General features: G+C 37.2%; 1 protein-coding gene across 10 annotated transcripts in view; it reads right to left on the bottom strand.

Moving 5' to 3' along the window:
- The window catches only part of PPP6R3 (protein phosphatase 6 regulatory subunit 3), a 63,114-nt gene that overhangs the window by 21,184 nt on the left and 18,644 nt on the right, over window positions 1-23,286 (bottom strand). For 7 of the 10 annotated variants that reach the window (XR_004842618.1, XR_004842662.1, XM_035899493.1 and 4 more), the window contains 13 exons: window positions 18,195-18,427; window positions 16,524-16,710; window positions 15,496-15,633; window positions 14,911-14,976; window positions 14,530-14,642; window positions 13,727-13,840; window positions 12,906-13,035; window positions 11,233-11,385; window positions 9,088-9,237; window positions 8,480-8,544; window positions 5,999-6,114; window positions 5,508-5,593; window positions 1,440-1,526 (listed from right to left, as the gene is read on the bottom strand). Coding sequence is in view for 8 of the 10 variants with exons in the window: in XM_035899493.1 (XP_035755386.1) it covers window positions 1,440-1,526; window positions 5,508-5,593; window positions 5,999-6,114; window positions 8,480-8,544; window positions 9,088-9,237; window positions 11,233-11,385; window positions 12,906-13,035; window positions 13,727-13,840; window positions 14,530-14,642; window positions 14,911-14,976; window positions 15,496-15,633; window positions 16,524-16,710; window positions 18,195-18,427 (1,638 nt within the window). In the remaining 2 variants the exon portion in view is untranslated. Of the gene's footprint in view, window positions 1-1,439; window positions 1,527-5,507; window positions 5,594-5,998; window positions 6,115-8,479; window positions 8,545-9,087; window positions 9,238-11,232; window positions 11,386-12,905; window positions 13,036-13,726; window positions 13,841-14,529; window positions 14,643-14,910; window positions 14,977-15,495; window positions 15,634-16,523; window positions 16,711-18,194; window positions 18,428-20,685; window positions 20,814-23,286 lie in introns of those variants that run through there. The other 3 variants (XM_035899160.1, XM_035899295.1, XM_035899234.1) reach the window with 1 other exon arrangement.

Below are 23,286 nucleotides of genomic sequence, written 5' to 3'. Positions count from 1 at the left end.
GGGAAGAAACCTTTCCTTCTGGAACAAAGGGCCTTCATTAGAAGACAACAGTATCTAACTAGATTTGGATGCCAGAAGAAGGAAGTCATGTCAAATATAATTCTGCACACGCAGAAGTTAAATTTGACAAAAATAAACCAAAGCTGAATAGTTTCCTTAGTATTTTCCTCCCTTATCCAATTCTTAATGGGTCCACTTGAATTTTGGAAATTTACTTCCTGTTTCCTCCTTTAACTATTGGTCTACAATAGGATATCCTAGATGAAGCCAGAGACACCTTTATGAATTAATTTGTGCAGCTGGAGAATGCTTTCAGTAATTTCAATGCATTTCCCATCAGTGATTTATCTTGTCTAGTATCATGCTTTCCTCACAAGACCACTTTAGAAAGTATATTTCACTAGCTTAGCTTAGAAAAAAAAGATTAAGGAAATTGTGACAAACTTGAAAGAAAAAGCACTGGGCCATCTGCATTTCCCCAGATTAACTACCTGGAACTGCTGGGATCGCCTAGACACTGCAGGTCACTAAGAGGATGCGTGAAAAGCGCAGATATATTTGAAGATCTTACTTTCTCACTAGAGCTGCTACAGATAGCACCCAACTTACCAAGTTTGTATTCAGATGCACCTTACATGCACAAAATCACTGAATCAGATAGAACCCCATCAGATTCTTAAAACTTGACCCACCACCCACAATTCAAGCTTAGATAAGCAATTACTTATTATAAGAACTACAGAAGATGCATAAAGTACCAAAGCCAGTCTTAGACTGATTTTGGTTAATAACCCAGATAACTGATGTGTTCTGTATAAGGGAAGTCTTGTACCACGCGGCTCCCACTCTTTCACCACCAGTGAAAGAATTGGAAGAGATACATATTGCAGATAGGACAGTACTATTACAGAAATGCTGCCATTCTTCACCAAAATGGCACCAATGTTCTCCATAATCACTCATGGCAAAAATACTCCTAATACCATAACCATATTAAACACTATCACTATCACTTAGTCAGCTATGAAAGCATTAAAACTTCAAGGTGGACACAACTTTGACTTAAGCTTTCAGTCCGATCCGAAACCCATATTCGCTTTCATAGCAATTCATATTTGGCACAAAGCATAATTAGAAGCCACCATTTCAAACTTCTACATCTAGTAAGAACTAAAGTTAACACAGAACCGTTCAACTTCGCCAGACAGCTGGCATATAAAATGTATTCTTAGGCATAGTGAGTACAGATCTGCACACACAGCATGATCAAAGACTAAAAATTGGTTTGATAAAACACAGTTGTGTGCATGCACACATCAGTTTTATTGTAAACTTTCTAGATGTTTGCTTGTGATAAAAACACAAGTTCCACTACTTTTTTAAAAATTCATTATTTTTACAGAAAGAGCAACTTACACTGTTAAAAGAATTCAACTCACCTGCTGCAAAGAAGAATCCTGTGAGAAGCCAGTTTCTTTAAAGTCAATCTCATCATCACTGGAAGAATGAATGTGGCAGGTAGTAACCTATACAGAGAAATGTAGTTATTTGCGTAGTATTTGACAGCCACTCAAGTATGCTCATGCTATCTGGCTGAATCTTCAGTCTCATATCAAAATAAGAAACTGAATTATTTCTAGTTTTCTCAACTGCTATACCACATAAAACAGTCCCTGAAATACTTCACTAGCATTAACACATACATGAGTATTAGATACCCCAGAAAAGCCAAAGCTTTTGACTACTTCAGAATGTCTATTTAACATAAAAAAGCAGTCCTACAGCTGACAGTTATCTAAAACAAAAAGAGACAAAACTTGCATCTTGTCATCATACTGCATGAAATATACTGAACAGCAAGTGAGTTAGGAGTCACCAAAATACTACATTATATACAGAGATCCTCCTCCTTTCCTGTATATTAACAAAGGTACAAATTAAAGGGAAAATGTCTTAGGTTCATGGATTCTTTTTATTTTGTAAAGAAAATACGAGTCTGTACAAGAGGACTACTGAAACACATAAAAGGCTTCATACAGGGCAGACACCTTTCTATGCTCCCACAAATATCACAGAACGATGCTACAGTCAGGACACACGCGCAAGAGAAATGAAGCTGTTACCTGACATATATTGTGCTTTTATGCTTTTTCCTCTATTAGTATAACACTAATTTAAAAAAATAATTGTAAGTGCTTTATTCTTGCACATCTACCATTCAGCCCTGCACTGCAGTTTGTGTACTAGAAGTACCCCGACTTCAAGTTAGTGAATTTCTGAAGGAAACCGGACCTATCAACACTAAAATTATGCGATGGCAATCCACCAAATGATCTCTGGGCTTGCTGTATCTGCAGAACAACCGTTGTATCAAACGACAGACCAAGTCTACTGAACGTTAGTGCTCAGTGTTTATTTTTTGAAACTATTTCTGCAAAGTCTGCACACTTCAAGGTAATTATATGGCATCCTGTAACACAACCTGATACCGCCCCCCTCATGTGGGCACATTTTGAGAGGACAAAAGGTAATATACCTACTCCTCCTCTAACTGCAACTTGTTGGGCAAAAAGACACCTAAAACCAAGTAAAAAGTTGTTTATTTAGTTTTAGTTGCTGCTAATGAACAAGTAGAAGTCCTGCCCTTACTGCTGTAACAGAAACAAGCTCAGGACTGTTAGACATAGTGTCTTCTCCCCCACACTCTCCCTTTGGGAGCCAAGACACAAATAGCAGAATTATGCCAGGGAAGGGAGTGGGAATGACCACTGCAAATTCCAGCAATTAATTCTTAAGAAAGCTCCTCACTGTTCAGATCAGTTGCTTTCTAACACTACCACACAGCACAGGTACTTTTCACAAATAATGCCTTCTAATGTGTGGCATTTTTTGCCTTATTTCCTGGTAATATTGAGAATGCTTTTCCTTAAGAGAAAGGAACTATGTCGTGATTTTTAGGCAACCACGAACAATTCATCCTGCAGACTGTTATTTTTAGGCTTAGCAGAGGTATATTCTCCTCACCTAGTCTTTAAGTATACCTCATGATTATTCAATATCATGACTAATATTGGAAGGATGCCATGAAGAGACACATCTGACACAAAGTCTCTTGTACAAACCTAGTATTACAAATTGTATAGCACTCTTCGCCATACCAGCATCACTAATGCACCTTGTCTAAAGAGAAAATGAACAATTACACATTTGTTTAACCTTCAGCTAGGTAAGTGTAAGTAGGTAATCTTAGTGAATTACTGCCTACCTTCTACCAGGACAATTAGCAGTGAAAAAAAAAACCCCAAAAATAAACTTCCTGTAAAGTCTGAAAAGCGTTTTGGAAAAACTCTGAGATAGAAGTGAGCATGCAGCAGAACTAAGCTGGCAGTTACTGTTGTTTTAGAAAATGTAACAAGAACTTGTTTGAAAGAAAGAAAAGCCTAAAGAGGGAGAAAGAGAATGAAAGGGATAGTGTCGATAGATTTACAATCAACATCCCTGATGTAAAACAACTGAAAAAGAAAGTCTCATGGCTGCAGAAGCAGTTCATTTTGCATGGGACCTCAAGATCACATACCTTGTTCCACTGTAGTAAAAAAAGCTCTTTGTTGAGCACCAAATGACTGAAGCATTGAAAGTACTCACAAGATCAGTTATTTCATAGCCTTCACACAGCTAACTTATTTACTTAATTTTTTTAATGAACTTCACATCATAAGAGTATGCATACGCCTGAAGATCAGATCATCTGAACTTCATAATTCCAGTAAGTTGACTGAAGATCAGATATAACAGTAAACCACAGTTCTGACATCCAGGTCAGGAACTGTTTGCTTAGCTTGTTCAACAGCTTGCTTAGGACATGAAAACCTTGAACCAAGTAAATAAATCTACTCATCTACCCAGCAATAAATGTAAGGCTAATCCACAGAAAATTAAGAAAGGTGTGCTTAAGATATTGCTCCAGGGAAACTGAAAATCTGCACTTTAAATCAAGTATATAACTTTTCAGGTACAAACATTAGTTCCAATAAGCTGTTGTTTTAACCCAGGATGTTTTCAGCAACTTACAGAAGAGCTTGAATGCTCAGACATACCAAATTCTCCAGGTTTATAGATGGAGATGACAGGTCTATGGAGACCAAAGCACAGATGAAAAGCATGAATATTAGGGGACAGTATACTGGGAGGAAATACTTGGGGGGCTGTGCTTTCAGGATACATCCATACAATAACCATAACTTAAACCTGACTCAGCAAAACAACAAGCTGAGTTTTCTATGAGATCTGTCTTTTAATGTCTCCCACACCACTTTGTACATCCATAACTGCTTATCTTTGAACTAAATGCTAGTCCAAGGCTTGTAAGAATTGATCACACAAGCAGAAACAAAGCCTATAACTTCAGAAATTCAGAGACAAAGTATTTTCCAGGTAGCATTTTAGATACAAGAATTTGTTTTAATGCTTTGTATTTCTATTCAACTGAATATTGTGGAGTCTGGAGATGTTTTAAATGAGATTTTACTGTTGTTGCATCAAGTATGACCAAGTAAATTATTACATATCTAAAGAGCTGCCTACAATGTTATTAATTATAAATCAGCATAAAATTCTGCCTCTTTAGATTACTCTTCTTTTGGCCTTGACAAAGAAGTAGTTTCGAACAAGAGGAAGATATCATTATTTTGCAAGCACCATGAGCTACTTTGAATTCACAGGCTCACGGAAAAAACATTAACTTCTACATCATTTTGCCCTGTCCACAAGTTGCAGAGTTTCAGAGGAATTTCCTATTGCTTCTATTGCCACATACATCATGTTAGCATTATGATCCAGTTGTTATGTTGAAATAGCAAGTTTAACAGTCTGTTTGTGTTTTAGCCCAATTAATATAGCACCAGCACAAGTTAACGAAGCCACATGCAAAGCACTGCATTCCTGGAGAAGTCAGGTATATTAAAGTTCATTAATTGGTCTGCCAACATTGGAAACAGCCTCTGCTTATTAAAGCCTCCAAGTGATTACTCTTAAACTGTACGTTTAACATGATTACACAAAACCTCTTCATACTTCTACTTAAGTTTAGCTTTTTTTTTCTAAGTGTAATCACTCCTGCTGTGCGCAGAACAAATGACAGGCACACAACATAAGTATGCAAAGTTAGCTCATCTACATACCATAGATAAAGCAACTAACACCAGCTCCTGCAGCTTTAGTTTGTACTCTTAAAGCACACAGGAGCTTTCAAGGACACTAACTTGAAGCTGTAAAATATCTTTCTTCATGGCGACTGTCTAGGATGAGCTATCCAAACTGAGCTACTGCAAGATTCTCATACAAAATATTAATGATACGGCTTTAGTTGAAAAGTAAACTGAAGAACTGTCAGCAACTTGTTGATACAAATACATGGTAGTTGGGAAGATTGGTTGTGCTGCTGACAAAGAGAAACTGGGGCCCAAGTAAACTGCAGTAATTTTGATACCTTACCCATCACTACTTACCAAGTCCACTGTATTCCTCTTGTTAGTTTCTCCTAAAGAGCTTGTGCAGAATGTCTCCCATCGCTCTCTGACCTCCTCTGGAAGCTCTAGCATAGGAAACAGAAAACAACCCCAATTTGATACTATCTACAATGGAGCATCACTTAAAATTAAGTTGTTCTCTTCTGGTCTACCAAAAATACTGCAAAGAACATATACATTCTCCTAAATCCATAAGGATTACTCCATCTAGCAAACAAGTCCAAATAAAGCAGGTCAGCACCTCTTCCCATTTATTTCAGAGAGCTTTGATAACTGAAAAAAAAGATTTAAGCATATGTTTAAGGATTCACTTAAACCACAATCCCAGTGAATAACTGCTTTTAAATTGAATGCATCAGAAATAATCAATATTTTTTTTTATCCAACAGCTGCCTTAAATGTAAGTTTTACTCATTTAATCAAAATTTGATAATGAAAGCCATGAAGACAAACTTGACCATTAACATTACCTTTAATGAGCTGTTGGACTAGTGTGCTGTTTGGCCCCTTATCTGTGCTATGAACAATACAGTTTGCTATCCTTGTCAGATGACCCATATAGCCATGCCGTCTTCCTCCTTCAGCCCTGGAAGAGACAACAGGAATTCAGCTGCCTACACTCGGAGCAACTGTGCTACTATACTTTGTTATAAAACACTACCAGAGTCAAGAAGTTACACAAGACAAATAGCGCAGGGGTTGTTAAGCAGAAGATTTGCATCCTAAAACCAAAGTTTCACAAAAATATGTAAGAAATTAAGATACCAACTGGTTTGACTACACTGAGTGAGTTTAGAAGACTTAACAAGCATGTAGGCTACCAAGAAGGATGTGCAGAGTATCCGAACAGATTATTTCTGCTTCCATGTTTGTGTGTGTAGAAAGAAAAGTAGAGCATTATCAAGACAAAGACAAAATTAACAACAGATCCACAGTTTTTACAAAATTTCTGTTGCTGAGAGTATTTTTCAAAACCCCAATACACTGAATATTCTCTCAGAGCTTTGAATCCATGATCAAAACCCCAATACACTGAATGTTCAAACTCTCAAAGCTTTGAATCCATGATCAATTAAATTAAAAAAAAAAAAAAGACAGACCCAAGCCTTGAACTAGACTGAAAACTTTGTACAGTAACAGCAGTTCAGGAAGCAGCTTATGTCGTGCAAACACAAATCACATTACTTGATTTTCCACCATCATTATCCAACGCATGAGGTAACTGAAATTATGTTATGTCAATGCAACATGTCATGAATGAAACTTTATCATTGTTTACAGGAACAACTTGAGAGAGAGAATCCTGTCTTATTTCCTCGACTGCTGAGGTAACAAGTACATTCAAAACAAGCAACACATGATGATGGCAAAGGTTATAATTTCTAATACAGCATATGCCATAAAGAGTACTTGTATTTGACAAAGTGGACTGACTTGTCATTGTCTAGCCAGAAAGTCCAGAATACAATTGTATCTTCTGTTAGCAAATGTTCATTAATCCCAGTGAATCAAACAGCTTTTTACCACATCAGATTTTTGCCAGCAGAAACCAGTCACCCTCAAGCTTCTAGAGCTGCTCAAAATAACATTAAGTGACAAAATACAAAAGCATAAAAAAATGCATTTCCTGAAGCAGCTAAGCTAAAAATACCTTTAAATTATCTTAAGGACTTATTTTTTATATTTGGAGTCATACCTGTACAAAATTGGATAAAGGAACAGGAATATTTTGGGGAGTAGAATTGTCTCAAATAATACACCAGCAAACCAGCAACACTATCCCAGTCAGCTAGTTTAGTATTTTGACAAGTTAGAGCTAATGTTTACTGTTCAGTACCTCCTGAGCTTATGAGCCTGTTATGTCTGAGTTGAGAGCTGTATTACCACCTCAGGTGAAGACTGAGTGTCTTTTCTCTTGCTAGGAACACAGTTTCAGACATTAGCTACTTGAAACTTCCATCCTTTCACAAACACACACTTTCAGAAGGTATTCCATTGCTGAGGACTGGGCTTTTACTACTTAGAGTCTGTTGCTCCCCACAGAATGGGACAAAGTAAAATGAATTTCAAAGGGCAATGTAAGGACCAACACTGGGAAATTTTTCCTACGGAAATAGACCGGGATTTTTTAAAGCAACTTCCAAGACATACCACAGAGTCACAGAATGGCAAGGGTTGGAAGGGACCTCGGGACATTATCTAAGTCCAACTCCCCTGCTAAAACAGGTTCACCTAGAGCAGGTTGCGCAGGACATCGTCCAGGCAGCCTTTGAATATCTCCACAGAAGGAGACTCCACAGCCCCCCTGGGCAGCCTGGGCCAGGGCTCGGGCACCCTCAAAGTCAAGAAGTTCTTCCTCATATTCAACTGAAATGTTTTATGCTTCAGTTTGTGCCCACCGCCCCTTGTCCTGTCACTGGGCACCACTGAGAAGAGTCTGTCTCCGTCCTCGTGACACCCACCCTTAAGATATTTGTAAGCATTTATAAGATTCCCTCTCAGTCTTCTCTTCAGGCTAAACAAGCCCAGCTCCCTCAGCCTTTCCTCTTAGGGGAGATGCTCCAGTCCCCTCATCATCCTTGTTGCTCTCCTCTGGACTCTCTCCAGGAGTTCCTCATCTTTCTTGAGCTGGGGAGCCCAGAACTGGACACAGAGGGGGAGGAGAACCTCCCTCGGCCTGCTGGCCACACTCCTCTTAATGCACCCCAGGATACCATTGGCCTTCTCGGCAACAAGGGCACACTGCTGCCTCATGGTCAGTTTGTCATCCAGTCATGGGAAAAAGCACTAGAATGCTACCAAAAAGTAGTATGAGAGAACACTTTAATCCAAATATTAACATACAAGTGTTTTTAGAACTGGCTAAATCAGTTATGAATTGGTCATACATTCATTTCACAATTCAAGTTGTACATAGACAATTGCAGGGAATGAGAAAACTAGTTACTCACTGTTTCTTCTCATTCATCTCCCATGCTTCAAGTATTCGTTCTATTAATTGGCACTTAAGGAAGAGCTATCAAAAAAACAGAATATGCTTAGTAGCAGTAAAGTGGAATGCTATTATGCTTTTTACTGTTTATTTTAAAAAATACTGAAGTCTTACATGACAACTAATTTTAGGTTTAGGATAAATGCTTTAATCAAAGGGTTTAAAGTTCAGAAACAGCAGTCAGATCCCAGTCAGAACCCTAAAAGCTAAACCTACATTAATTCCACTTCTCTTTATATCTGCTGAGTTGTAGCAGCATAAAGCTAGTGAAATAGTAATTTTAATTCTTAAAAATAAGAGGAATTTCTCCTTCAAGTTCTTGCAAATACTTGCAGTTCTTCAAATACTTGCAGCTCTGCACACATGCTCACTTTGGGGCAGCAGAAGTCTACTCTATGGCACTTTCAGGTTTAATGCCTGAGCTGACATTTTAAGAAAAAAACGGAAAAATATTCCCGTTCATTCTATACATAAAGTATAATTGGGATATATTTTATATAAGAGTAACCGCTACAATAGCCTAAGACAGGAAAATTCAAGAGCTTCCCAAAACCCCACAAAACTTACATGTTTCAGTAAGAGATTCTCCCCAGTAGAATCCTGATCTGTAATTGTGCCATTTTCTGTGCTTTCAAGAGGACTTGCAAGAATCAATGCAATACAGATTTCTACTTGAGTATGCAAAAAGTTATTCCATGTATACTTAAAGAACATGTCCTGAAAAATAAATTCAACAAAGTTTACACAAACCAACGCCTTTTCATTAAACATAACCAATAGTTTCACCCCAGCAAGTCATTTGTATGACTACACTGGAACAAATTCCTTGTTTTACAATAAGTATTATTGTGCAAGAGAAAATTTGTGACCTACAAATAAGTTAATTCTTGTGCTTATTATTATCTGAACACAAGGACTATCATACTGGATCAGAACAAAACCTCAACTGTAACTGGATTTATCCCGGGGATAACTAAGAATGTTTTCTTTCAGAGAACAAAGACAGGGAAGAATGACACTCCCCACTTACATTCTTTCTGCTAGCTGCAGCCCAGAGAAGTATTATTTATGACCTTAGTAGCCCTTGACAATTTTCTCTTTTTTTTGAGTTCACTTAACCTTCTAGTATCTACAATACTGTTTATAATGTGCCCCTCACTTCAGTAAGATTTCTTATATATCTACCTGTTTTGAACCTGTCATCTACCAGTTTTATTCTTCTATTACAGAAGGCTACCTCAGATAATCTAGACGCAGTTTAAGATTATTAAACGCCTTACACAAGACAGACAAATACTGAGGTTGAGATACAATAAGCAATGTTCATTTAGTCATGTTCCTGGTTCTCCACATTTTTCCTCTTAAACATAGGAAAGATTTGTTTTCAAGCTTTATGTCCAGTTATTTTAGACTACTTCTTACTGCAAAACTCAAGTGATTGCTGTCAATGGTAAAGTGAAAGTAGTTATGGAAATGCATGCAGAGATTGGAACAGTATTAAACAATGTAAATCTCATTCAAAATACAGCTATAGATCTCCAATTTCCCTTCAGTCCTCCTAAAATTATGACAGCCTCCCATAAAGATATGCTAGTGGAACTAGACAATAACTTTTCCAGCACAGTAAAGCATGTGCTGTTTCAGCAAACAGCATGAAGCACAGAGAAGTTTATATGGCTAGAATTACTTTTCCCCCCCCATGTAAAGCCTGCATCAGAAAAGCATGTTCAAACCTCACTGAATTAAATTTACAAAATAATCTACTTATAAGAACATGCAAGTGTTCGTAGCATGTACATTCCCTTAGACAATGCATCTAGGAAAGATTTCACTTATGGCGAAGTTAGCTACTTGTATACAAGTTAGCACCTGTCTGCAAACCCAAGCTGTGCAGAGAAATTGAGATAAAGACATTACAACCACAGCTGTATTAACTAGTTGAATGAAAAATGGATTTTAGACTAAAAGATTTGGGGCAGAGAAAATATTTACACTTTAAGTTTGCAACTGCCTACTTAGAAGCAGAAGTTTACATCCTGTATTCAGAAACTGTAGTATAAATTCTAGCATGTTTTGCTAGTTGTTTAACTGATACCAGCATTTGAATTGTTTGGTCAACCTAAACACAAAGAATGTATCCTGCTATAGTTGAAATACGAGGTAGGAAGTACACAAAGTACATATTCCTCATGAGCAAAAGTCAGTGAGTTAACTGACTGAAAGTTTTTTGTGCAACATCTTACTTTCAGAGGTTTGAAGGCATATGAGCTACCAAGAATAACTGTCCCTTCACAGGACACTGCTGGGATACTGTTTAGTGTGCCATATATTATTAAGAGAGGAAAAGGGGTTTTGAGAGAACAACTTATGAAAAGAATGAAAACAGCAGGGAAGCTTTGGACATGCCTGAAAACTTGCGAGCATACAGATGAAAAAATAAATTTGTAATAAAATCACTTCCAATCTTTATGAAGGTGTAGAGAATAAGAGCCATTCAAGTGATCAGAGGAAGACACTGACTTCAGACAGATGAGTTTAACAGTAAAATCCAATATTAAAAGTTTTTAAATGGTGCGATAGAAGCACAACACAAACAGTCTGAAAAGTTAGGCTGGAAAATATACTATAAATTAGCAGCAGTGACAGAAAAAAAATTAGACAAGATCTTAATAGCAATCCATAAAAATAAAGAAGGCAGCATAAAGTTCTTACCAGTATTACTCCTATGCTGTTAAGCTCTATAAGTTCCTGATTCACACTGCTTGTATTAGTCTGTAAAAGGCTAGATATTAATCTAATAACATTTAAACGTGTGTTTCCCACAGGTGGATCCAATACACCCCAGGTTGTCTTCATGACACTTTTCTGAAAAAGAAAAAGGTACATACATAAAACCCATTAAAGTATCTTCAAAAAAACCCAGCTCATCATTACTACACACAATGACAGAGTAGCATTTTAAAATACATGCAATCAGTCCTTGAGCAACAGTCTTCCCTTCAAGAATCTCTTTCCATGCACTAACTGGTCCTTGCATTACAACGCATTACAATAAGCTTCATGGTTCTTACATTGAAATTTTAGCTGTTTAACAAACAAGAACTGTTGCCACATAACTAAGTGCCAGTAAGAAAAATCTGGTATTAACTACCGTAAGAGCTAAAAATCTAGTAGCAAATATGCAATTAGCAGGGGAACTAATAATGAAAATGTCTTCCTATCTTAATGCGCAAGCACACTTTGACAGGGAGACCACTACTACCCTCTGTAACACTGGATGTCATTTTTGCCTGACCAGCACCACCCTTGCGTCAGAGAAGAGGTGACTGATACCCTGCTAATTCATTTAGTCCATTCCTTACATACAGCAAAAATCTAAGGATGCTCACGTAACTAGCGCTCAAAATGAGCAACAGATTCAATAACTTCACTAGATAGCATTTGAGTAAGTTAAGTATGTCCAACCATCAGAAAATACTCAAGTATCTTATGTGACCCTGCTTTTACTGTAATATAGACCTGCATCTTGCCACATTGCTGGAAAAAGACAGTTTCTTTGCATTTCATTCCTCTTCTGCATTTGGAAATCCTGATGTCTCATCTTCTCCAGGCTAGAATTAACTTTAACTCGACACCTTGACCCCCCCATCTGCTATTTTATACACCTCTGGTCTTTATTTTTACTTTGGCCCACAGGTCCTTCTCTTTTATGGACTAAGGCAGCCAGTTCAGAGTGCAGTGCTACACCTGAAATTCTGCCAGTGAGAATCTGAGTGGAAAAATACAAATGGATCATAGGTAAACCCCCTATTTATACATCTTGTATTTATCTTTTGCAACAAGATGACATAGATATGGTGCTTACATCAGTTAAAAAGCCCAAAGAATTTAACATGTCTAGAGTACAGGATGCATGCTGTGGAGCTGGTCTACTTGGGTCTTGGGCAATTCTAGAGGAATTGTTTTGGGTTGGAAGGGACCCCTATTGTGCAGGCCTCATGTTTGGAACTTTGGCATGGCCCACAACTGAAGCATCCATAGTCCACGTTTCCCATCCAGATAGGATTTCCAAGCAGAACACGGGACCCACCAACTTAAGAATATATAGCAAATCTCTTCATTGCTTTCAGAAAGAAGCAATTGCTTCAAGGCTATTCTGCCAATTAAACAAAGTTTAAGCTGGAAAAGCATACCAATTAGCACAACACATTGGCTCAGGAACAACAATGATGAACAGCAAAGCTAACAACAGGCTGGGAAGGAGCCTGGGCACTTGCCTGGAAGTTGTCAAACTGCGTTTTGTTTGTTACTATAAACTGCCTAAAATACATTCACACAATGACAGTCTTGTTGCAATTAATTTGGTAACACAAGGTTTCGCTTACTTTTGGAGGCTCAAGTAGGAGCTCATGAAAGGATGAAAGTCGTGCTTTTATGGCTTCTAACACACTTTTGTTGACAGAATATGTTGAATTGCTCATGCCTGGAGGACAGATCTCTATATGGCCTTCAAATCTAAAACACACAGAAATAAAATCTGATCATTAATATCAAAACTAGTTGTAAAATATCTTTACGGTATGATTTTGAAAGTGTCACTGTTCTGAAGGCATGCGAAAAGAATGAAGAGGCAAGTAAAAACATAATGTTATAAATGTGTGAAGTAATGGCTGAACAAGATTTTTCCAAACACTAGCCCCAGTATTTTTGTTCATTGTGCTTGAAATCTCCAATATAGTTTTGAGATTAAACATTACAGCTGTTCTATTTCCTCTTTTGAGGGAGATAAAGAATTTCACTCATCCTGAACAACATAAACAAGTTGAATGTACCACAGAGATCTGTTCATTGGTTTCCCAAAGTGAAGTTGTAATAAAATTCCAAATAACTTTTTATAAAGTAAATATCCACTCACTGCGTTGTACACATTTACTCTATTCCTTGTATCCAGAAACAAATTGATGAAGTCTTATCTGTCAAGTGGCACTTAAACTAGCTTCTAGAAAAAACTGCATAAACACCAGTCATTGGGTGAAAGTGTAGTAATGCCAACCAGAATTGCTTGGTTTGCTCTTTTACTCCTTCAGCTACAACAGGCCACAAAAATGGTTCAGTCGTTACGTACGTGGAAGACACTTGCTATTCTGCTGAACAGTAGTTTATTTAAATTATGCAGGCATAATTTAAGTGAAATAAGAACACTTACGTCTGTCGTCTTGTCTCAAGTAAGGTCAATAGTATTTGGATTGCACTGACTATTGCAGATTCATTTTTTTCTTTATGAAAAATATTAGACAACAGCTGCTCTATGATTTCTTGCCTGAAAAGCAAAGCATTGGCATCAGATATAACACTACTTCAGAATACAGCTGTTAACAGCAGTAGCTACCATTTGCCCATGTAAAATTAATAAAGAGAGAACACAAAGAAAACTAGTAGCTATTTCAAGCTAGCAGGCACCACTAGGACAATCACTCCCATCCTCACTGCCCCAATCATATTTTCCTATTCCTTCCACTGAACTGTTTTTTTGATCTGACAACCACCACTACAAAAAGAGAGTTTTCAGTCAGATCAAAAACCTGATTTCAGCTGGCTGTAACAGCCCCACAAACCTAAACCCATAACGAGCAAACAGAAGAAGGGAATACAGGAGAATCTTCTCTAGCAGAAACACACACTTACATTAGCTTAAAACAAGTAACAGATGAAAGCCAAAGTCTCCCATGTGCACTTTGCACAGTATCAAGCTGACTTCCACATATCTGATCCCACAACTCTGGCAGCACAGGAAATATTTTAATGAGACAAACCCCCTCCAAGGAAGTCCTCCACGTGGGCTCTGATTACTTGTCGAGTTATTTTAAATTAAGACAGATGATGGGTAGCCAAGAAAATTAACCTGAAAAGTGGAGCTTGACATTTCTAAAGGTTTTCAAGGTCAAGAGTTAAAAACTATGTTTTTTATGAACTCAAAATAAAATCAGAAAATTCAGCAAACCAACTTACTTTTCTAGACTTGCAAGCAGTGGATCTGGTTCTGAACTGTTCTGTACTTGTAACATCTGGTCTCTGCTTAGACGGATAATTTCACAGAGTGACTGTGATGCATTTGAATGTCTCTGTAACAGAAAATATAGCTTTTCATTGGAAGAGTAGTAACATGCACGACTAATTCTTCAATTAAAATCTTCAAACAAAACTGAGTATGTATAAGGCTTTGACCTAGATTGGGTCATACGCCCTCCCTCAAATGACCACACTTAAATACTGAAATCAGCTTACTGAAAAAAAGCAAGCAGAAACCAGTAAAACTAAAAGTTCTAACACTATGTCATATAGCAACTTGCTGAACAGATAGACCCAGAAGAGTGTCAGACCAATACTTACATCTTCATCTTGAGACGGATGTACAATTTCCACAAGCCGCTGAATAATTCTCTCCTCATTTAGCCACTGTAAAAGAGTTTGTGGGTGTTAGCAAGAATGTTGTTATCCAAGTGAATCAATTAAAGGAATTAAAATTAATTATATTAAAAGAAGTAATTTGAAAATTGCCACAAGTCATACTGTCAGTATTTCTAAACAAGGACTAACAACACTTCAGAAAAAAGGAAAAAAGTAAAACTAGTGTTTCTGAGCAAGTGTAAAAAATGAAAGCCTTGGGGTGGAACTCTTAAATAAACTTTCTGATGAAAATAAAGTGTTCAGTAAGGTCCAAAACATTTTTGAAACTGCATATGGCAGTTCTAAGTTAGATATTAAAGACCAGGGGAAAAGTCCAGCTACTCCAGGTTCTAAGTTGTCCCCACCAGCGCTGTGGCTCCACTGCAAAAGTATTGACAGTTCCAAGCAAAAAAACCCTACACATCCAATTTCAGCACATTCAAGAAATAAATTTAGTAAAACCAGCAGAAGATAAGCAACCTTACAGTTCACATATCAGACAAAAATCATTTGACACATTTTACTTACATTTAACACTTCCTGCCGGGGCTGTGGAGGTTCTATGCAAGTCAGTAGCCTGAGCAACAAGTCCATGATAGCAGAGGTCCCTATGTGCTTAATAATGAGGTCTACAAAATCATGTTTCCTCTTCAAAAAATCCACAATCTAGAAATTAAAAAGAAGCAAGATTACATTTGCTTATCTGTATTTTACGTGGTAAATTACACCAGCCAGCTTTAGTTTCTCTCTCCTACCAAATGGAGAAAATAAACGAGAACTTCTTAAAAACTTTAGCCACTTAAAGCTTGCAGTACAAAGCAAGATAAAATAATACACACATAAAGAGTAGCAAAAGTGGCACAGGACAGTTCCATACTGTGTGCAGTGTGTTCTGCGCCTCCTCTCAAGCCCAACTTGCTGACCATAAACTACTTATAATCCAATGCACACACAGCTTTCCTTTTTGGTATGAATTGTTCTCATCCCTGCTTAATGAGCAAAGCTCGACACAGCAAAACCTTAACATAATACAAACAAATACAGAGCTTGCCAAATCAAAGATAGAGAACAGTCACAAACTTAATTTGCTCAGGTAAGAAAGACAGTCATTGCAGCTTTTTGCTATATTGGGCCACATGAACACAGAGTACAACATTTCTGAGCAAGGACTCCAAATCTCTCTTACCTTATTCTGTAACAATTCTTCACACCAAATTGGACCTGCTCCCACTGACTCAATGCACTTACCTTCACCTCTTCTTAATGCAAATATCACCACACAGAATACTAAACTAAGCTAAGCCAAAAGTTAAGTGCTCACACACTGATTGCACAGATAGCTCAGGCAAGTCTGAATGAAATATATCTTATTCATCCAGATGTATTTTTTAATCCTGTGCATACCATAAAAAAATTAGCATCTTCAGCTAATATGGAAGCTGAATGCTCTTTTTTGACTCCACTGCTATGCCTCAAATGTGTAGTCTTAAAGCAACACTGCTGAATACAACTTTTAATACAGCACTTGTTAAATTGGAGAGCTTGTAGATATTTACCTGTTCTGGTTTTCTGCTTATAAGAATACTTAGCACCTTGCTGAAGAAACTGGCCAGTAAAGGATTTAGAGGAGATTCATTTAAGAGGAAGCTGTACAGTTTCATAAGTAAGGATTCTTCTTCTCCCAGCCTATCATTGATCTGTGAGACATCTGATGTAAGCAGCTCACACGATATGTTTGGATATCTGGGGAAAAGGCAAAAAAAAATTGTCCATCACTCATACTTCAAAGCTGTCATACATCCAAGCTCTGAATTCAGAGCCTGGTAAGGCTGCTAACAAAGTTTTCAAGCAGGGCTGGTCTGCACTAATTAAAACAAACAACTGCAAGGTAATAGAACTGCACATCAAAGAACAGAGCTTGTAGGCTTGAATGTTAGAAATGGACTGTGTTTTTCAGTAGCAATAGGACAACACTAGGGAAGTGGGAAAAGGAAAGGGGAAGCTGTTATTTTAAGATCTATTGTTAAATCCATCTGTTCAAGTACTGATCTCTCATTTCAGAAGCCACTTCTTTTTTTTGACGGGAAAAAGTTAGATACCAAGAAGCAGACTGATAGTACTGGACCGATACTGGGGAAGGAAGTAGTGTGTTTGACCCTTTCTGATATAACAGGAATTATATTAAAAAGGTCAAAAGGAATAGCTTCAGGATTTTATTTATTTATTTTTTTTTTTACACACACATATATATATATATAAAATTATGTAGAAACTCACTAAACTAGTCAGTCTGACAAAGCCTGCAAGACTAGCTAGTACTGATTCATGACACAAGAGTCAGAAGTACAGTTCGGAACACTGAGTAATTAGACTAAGAGGCCATCAAGACCAGTAATTCCTGCATTTGACAGTACTATCACCCACTCACACTAAAGGTAATTTTGACAGCATCACTAGCATAAGGTTTCTAAGTGAAAGACAATTCAATTTCAAACTCTACTAGAAACACTTACAGGAGGCTTGGTTTACCAGAAATGGTGAAGTGCTGCAACTAAGATTGTAGCTTATTTCACTTTTTTTTTTTTACATACTGTTTTAAGAAAAAAAGCAGCTTCCTGCATAGACAACTCTAAAATAGGCCAAAAATGGTAGAAGTGCTTTTACGCAAATGGCTAGGTTGACTTTTGAGTTTGAACCTTCTCAGCAAAATTAGCTAAAGTCATGGCCATACCCAATTCTTACAGTTCTAGCTCTGCAAAGGAAAACACCAGCAATTAGACGTTAAGTACATTCTTCCAAGGTCTACAAGACCTTCTAATAAGCATCTTCAAAACATCTTACCAATCATCAATAAAACAAAGCTAAGCAGGTAAATATACACTACCCAAATATGGGGTTTTTTTTCCATTCTAATATTTTCTTAACCTTCACAGCTACAAGATTCTTCATGTGAATTCTGACTTTTTTTTTTGGTAGGCCTCCTTTGGACAGCAACTATTTTGGAAGCATTTATGGACAGGAAGCTTCCATTTGAAAAATACACAAATATTAGAATGATTTATTTAAAAGTTCTACAAAGCCCCTTGAAAACAAACTTACTCTAAAGATACCAGTATTGTACTACATGCCAGCACCCAGGGGTTCAAAGCACACTATAAAATTAACTGGAATAAGTTACCCCTCTTTCCACCTTCCCAAGTCTCCCCTACCCCCAAAAGTTTTCCTACTTATATCGAATTTTTTCATCCATGTCTTGAGGTGGCTCTTCAATAATAAATGAAACTAAGTCTTCCAAACATTCTGACTTCAGCAGAAACTCTATAAGTTTGCGATTCTGAGCCTTGCACTCTTGCAGAACATCCTCTTCATCCATCAACTCCCTCAGTGTTACATCTTCTCGCTCTAGAAGTGTATCTATGTGGGATGACGAATGGAGATCAAATTTCCAAAACATGCTGGTCTGGATAAGAAGAACAGACACAAAGCATTAAGTTCACAAATCTATTTAAGCAGTATTTGTAGTAACACTTCATAGCAGCATTTCATAGCTTCTAACCCCAAAGGTACCTGCATGCATGGAAGCTTTGTACAACTCAAATGAGACACAACAGTAGATGCTGAAGATCAAAAGCTATAAAATCAGGCTTCATAAAGATGACTGAATATGCCATAGTAATTTTTATACCTTTAGCAATAGCCAATATTCCAGCATCCAAAGATAAAGTTAGGCAGCTCCAGGGTTTTACTTACATGAAAGGAACATGCTAAACTGCATTAAGGAAAAAAGGATAACTTCGGTTCTCAATTGATTGAATTTGCTCTTCCCAGCCTTTGTTTTTAATCTATGCACCAAGTCTCACATTCAGAACTATTAATAAAGCTGGGAGGAGATAAAATGGGCATTGCATAAATGCATTAGAGTACCACCCCTACCACTGAAGAAAACACCTATAAGGGTGGTAGAATTGTAATAGTTTTAACTTGCAGGCAGCACAGTGTTCAACACAGACCTACTCTCTCACTGTACCTCCCTCCACAAACTTGACACGGGAGGAAGAACAAGGATCAATAAAATATTTTAACACATGAAAGGGCAGTGGTCCCAACCACTGAAACATTGTACAAGGCCATAATAGAAATGTATAAAGATGAGCAACTTAACCTTTCCTCATAAAATGCTTTGGCATCCCCATGTTAATTCTGTTGCTCTAAGACTTTGCAAGCAGTTGCTACTGAGACAACTGTGCTATCAGAAAAGAATATTTCAGTCTATGATAGATTCAGTAAACTTGTGCTTTCACCTCTCATTAAGCTCAATACAAGCGTTCACTCCATTCCCCCCTTCTCCAAAACAGGGCTTGTATGTGATGTTTAACCTCTGACACCGTATCAGCTGTTCTTATGTGAATGCAGAATTTGAGTGGATTGAAAGAGGTACTACAGATACTAGAGAAAAGTAAGAGAAACTTTTCTTTCCTTACAGTTGGAAGGAGCATGGTTTTGAGCAGTACTCATTTAAATAAGGAAAGAAACACTCCTTTTGCTCCTATAGTAACTGCTTTCCAAGTGTGAAGGATTAATTCAATATGCTCATTACTGCTGTGCATTAGCGACATCATCAGCTGCAAGGACACGTAGTTACCACAGAGAATGTGGGTGAATAGTACTGTTTTAGCTAGAACACTTCTGTAAGCTGCAGGTTGTATGCAGGAGCAAGCTTAAAGGCAATAACCGAACTATGCTTTTGTCATACACTCTTATAAGAGCCAAGAAAAACTAAAATAGAAATATCTAATTCTTACACAAACTAAGAGGTAGACAGCTTTAAGCATTTATTTCCAAGTTAAAATGGATTCAGCATGCACACCGCAGCTACTTAGAACAATGAAGTGTCAAATTTATACTTGAGCAGTTTAGAAAACAGATAAAAGTCCAAGGATCCAGCAAACCCCCTATAATCTCCCTTCATGAATCTCTTCATTAACAAGATTTCCAGTATTTGGCCTAAATATTGAAAACCCTGGTATACTCACTATGGAGAAGTTTTAATTGCTGTTAGGGTTTTCATTGTTACTTTAACCATTACACACTGATCACTTAGTAACACCTTACTTTGCTTAGCCTTTTGTCAGAAGTTGTAAGCATACATAACTAGCCCTAGATTACATAGCTTTCTGTTTAAAGATATGGGAGTCAAACAAAATCAATCAGGAAAAAGTACAGATAATTTCAGTTGCAGTATCAGTACTTATAATCATCTGAGATCCCATGCAAGGATTAAGTGGTTAAAAAAGAGAAAAGTTCTTTTCTACTAAAGGTATTAGTAAACTTACAAGCAGAGTTCAAAACACCTGATCTCACAAACTAGCTTAAATCAAATTATATAAAGTTGTTATTAAAAACACTAGCTTGTGGGTATTCAGACTACACACAGACTTACTGTAAGCAAGTGAAACTAGTGCATTATTGAAGTTACAGGATATATTTGGGGGGTTTTGTTTGTCTTTTAAGCCTCTAGAAAGTAGATCAAATCCCTCCCCTTGCCCCAATTAGTGAAAATAGCATCTTTGGAAGTAACCACTACCAATGCTAATTCTAGATGTAAATCCCCCTGCAGTGATTAAAGCTCATTTCAGTAGCTCCAATTTATTTCTCAGTTACTTATTTCAAGAGAAATTCAACAACGGAAAATAGCAACAACAAAAAAAAGAGGCATACTACTGCAAACATGTCACTGCGTTATTTCACAAACTGTCTCCCAGGCAAGCTCTTTTAGGGGGTGCTCCCTCAACATGTCAGGTGCCGGCCAGAGAATATTCCATCACTTTTCAACAGGAGCCCAGGTCCTTTGAAATAAGGAAAAAATAAACAACATAAAATGTGCCAAAGAGGAAGTCCAGGAACCCTGAAGAAAATAGATTTTTCTTAGGTGTTATCACTGGTGATAGTCTAGAATCAGCCTACCATAGCTCTGAATGAAGGTTTTAAAAACAAAAAGTTATTGTTATTCTTCCCACAGCCTACTGTTCTACCATCCCTCCCCAAACCTACCAATTCTGAAATTTTGAATTATCTTCATGCTTTTTCAGATTTCAGTCCTGTTAATAGAGTCAGAATTAGGCCTTGTGTCACAAATCAGAAATGCTCCTCCCAAAATTTCACTATCTGCAAATTTACTCCATGGGTCCATTGGGTTGTGTTACTCCCAACATTCAACTCCATTGCCAATATGAGCAAAAAAAATAAAAAATCACAACATTTGGATTCAATGCAAGATGCAAAAGACTGCCAGAGACAAGACATGCTCAAGATTAGATACTACAACAAACAAAATAAACCAGGATAATACTAAAAACTCTCAGATGTGGAAAGAAAAATTGTGTTAAAGATGGTAAAGCTGCTGCAGATATTTGACTGTCTTTTGTAACCTGAGTTAGCTTTCCATAATCCCTGAAAGTTCCCAGCAAGCAATAACAGACTTCCAATTCATGTAAACAGTACTTCTGAAAGTTTACATCAACAATCTACAAGTAATGACAATTCAAGATCCTAAGGAACCCCTAGCATTCAAAAAAAAAAAAATATTGCTTTGTCTTCTTAGTTAATACTGTTAGCAGATTCTTCTCTGAATGAATGCTGAAATAACATTCCATGTAGTAAACACCTGACTTAACCATGAAACAAAAGAAAGCAGTTCACCAAAATGAAGAAAGCCTGTCAACTGCTCCAAGATACAGGTAACCGAAATTCTCAAATTGTTTGCTAAAGGGAAGAAATAAAGCTTAGGAGTGATCCTTTCAGATGAGAAAACAATTTGAAGTTTTCTGCCTACTACAGCTGAAGAAAATCACACCGTGTATTTTGTTTAATAGTAACTAGTCTGTCCTTCTTTCTAGAAGCCAAATCCTTAATTGCAATCTCCATCAAAAAAAGTTGGTAACAATTGTATCAATAAGTTTCTCTGTAGCTTCCAGTCCACACAGCTGTCAAATATCTTTCTTGAATACAGACATTCCTGTTTTCAAGCTACAGGACAAATACATGAATTCCCATCACACAAGCATATAGTTGAATTTTGGACAATGTCTCCTACCTTTCACAAAACAGACTTGTTACTTTAAAGCATCCAGAAATCCCCTCAGTAAATAAGAAAACTATCAGAGCAAGCTGCTCATTTAAGTTAAATTTTTAAGCATCATACTTTGGTAAAACAGACATGAGAAACATACTTTGCAAGGAGTTACTTCCAACTTGGCACCTCACACTTCTACCTCACAGTGAGTATTGGTAGCTACAAGCAGGCATGGAGAACCAGACCAGTGCAGAAAGAAAATTAGAAGGACCTTGGCTACCCAGCGGAAGGCTGTTTTACCTGACAACTGGATGTTAAAAGCACATACACAGAGTTTCCAGTAGGAACCTGGCAGATTTTACAGCAATACCTAGTTTCATTTTTCAAAGAGAAACTATTTTTTTAAAAAAACGTGTATCACTTTCAAACTGAAGATTCTCTAATACATGAAAGTCTGAGAAAAGCTACATAAAGAGTTATAACAAGGACTGTAACTAAACTCAGAACAGAACTGTCCATTTTCTTAATGTACCATCATATTTTCTTACTATAGGACTCAAGTGCACAGACAAAAAAAAAATCAGTTACTTTTGCTTCGAACTTTTCCATGACTGAAATATTATGTAGCCTACTTCAGCAAAACAGGTTTTTACAACTACTGTGTAGCAACTAGGAAAATACAACTTGTTGGATTTAAGGAGAGCAACCACCAAAGGAGCGCTTGGTGCCACCACAGGCTTTCAAGAAAGTCTTACATTTCTTAGGGATAAAACTATTTCCAATGCTAATAATCGATTGCCTTCTAAAAACCAAACAGGTAGGTAGGTCGGCCTGGGGAAAGGGAAAGTAATGATAAAGATAAATTCTTATGCTTTTATCATAAAAGGAGAATTTACCAACATTTTTAGGAACTTTAAATGCATTAAGTGATTTCTTTAAAACACTAAGCATGTCCTTCTGCCAGCTTCACATAACCTCAGCCAGTTAGTCCCTAGGTATATTTAATTAGTTTTCAGTTTTGTTTTTTGTCCTTTCTCCAAACAATGGACAGTAATTAGACATCATACTACCATTTATAAAGTGCTTATTTTGACATTGGAAATGGACCATCTGTTCAGAACAAAGCTAAGCATGAGTGCATGTCTGAAAAAATTTTAGAGCATAACAGAACTACCAGTCACCCAAATTGACAAAGACAACACTCTAGTGGCTACTTTTTAAACTGCTTATTTCACTCAGCCAGAGCA

This window comes from Egretta garzetta, unplaced genomic scaffold (genome assembly GCF_000687185.1).
Source record: "Egretta garzetta isolate BGI_Z169 unplaced genomic scaffold, ASM68718v1 scaffold840, whole genome shotgun sequence".
NCBI lineage: Eukaryota > Metazoa > Chordata > Aves > Pelecaniformes > Ardeidae > Egretta > Egretta garzetta.
Note: the sequence above shows the minus strand (reverse complement) of the source record. Positions and strands in the feature narration are given on the sequence as shown.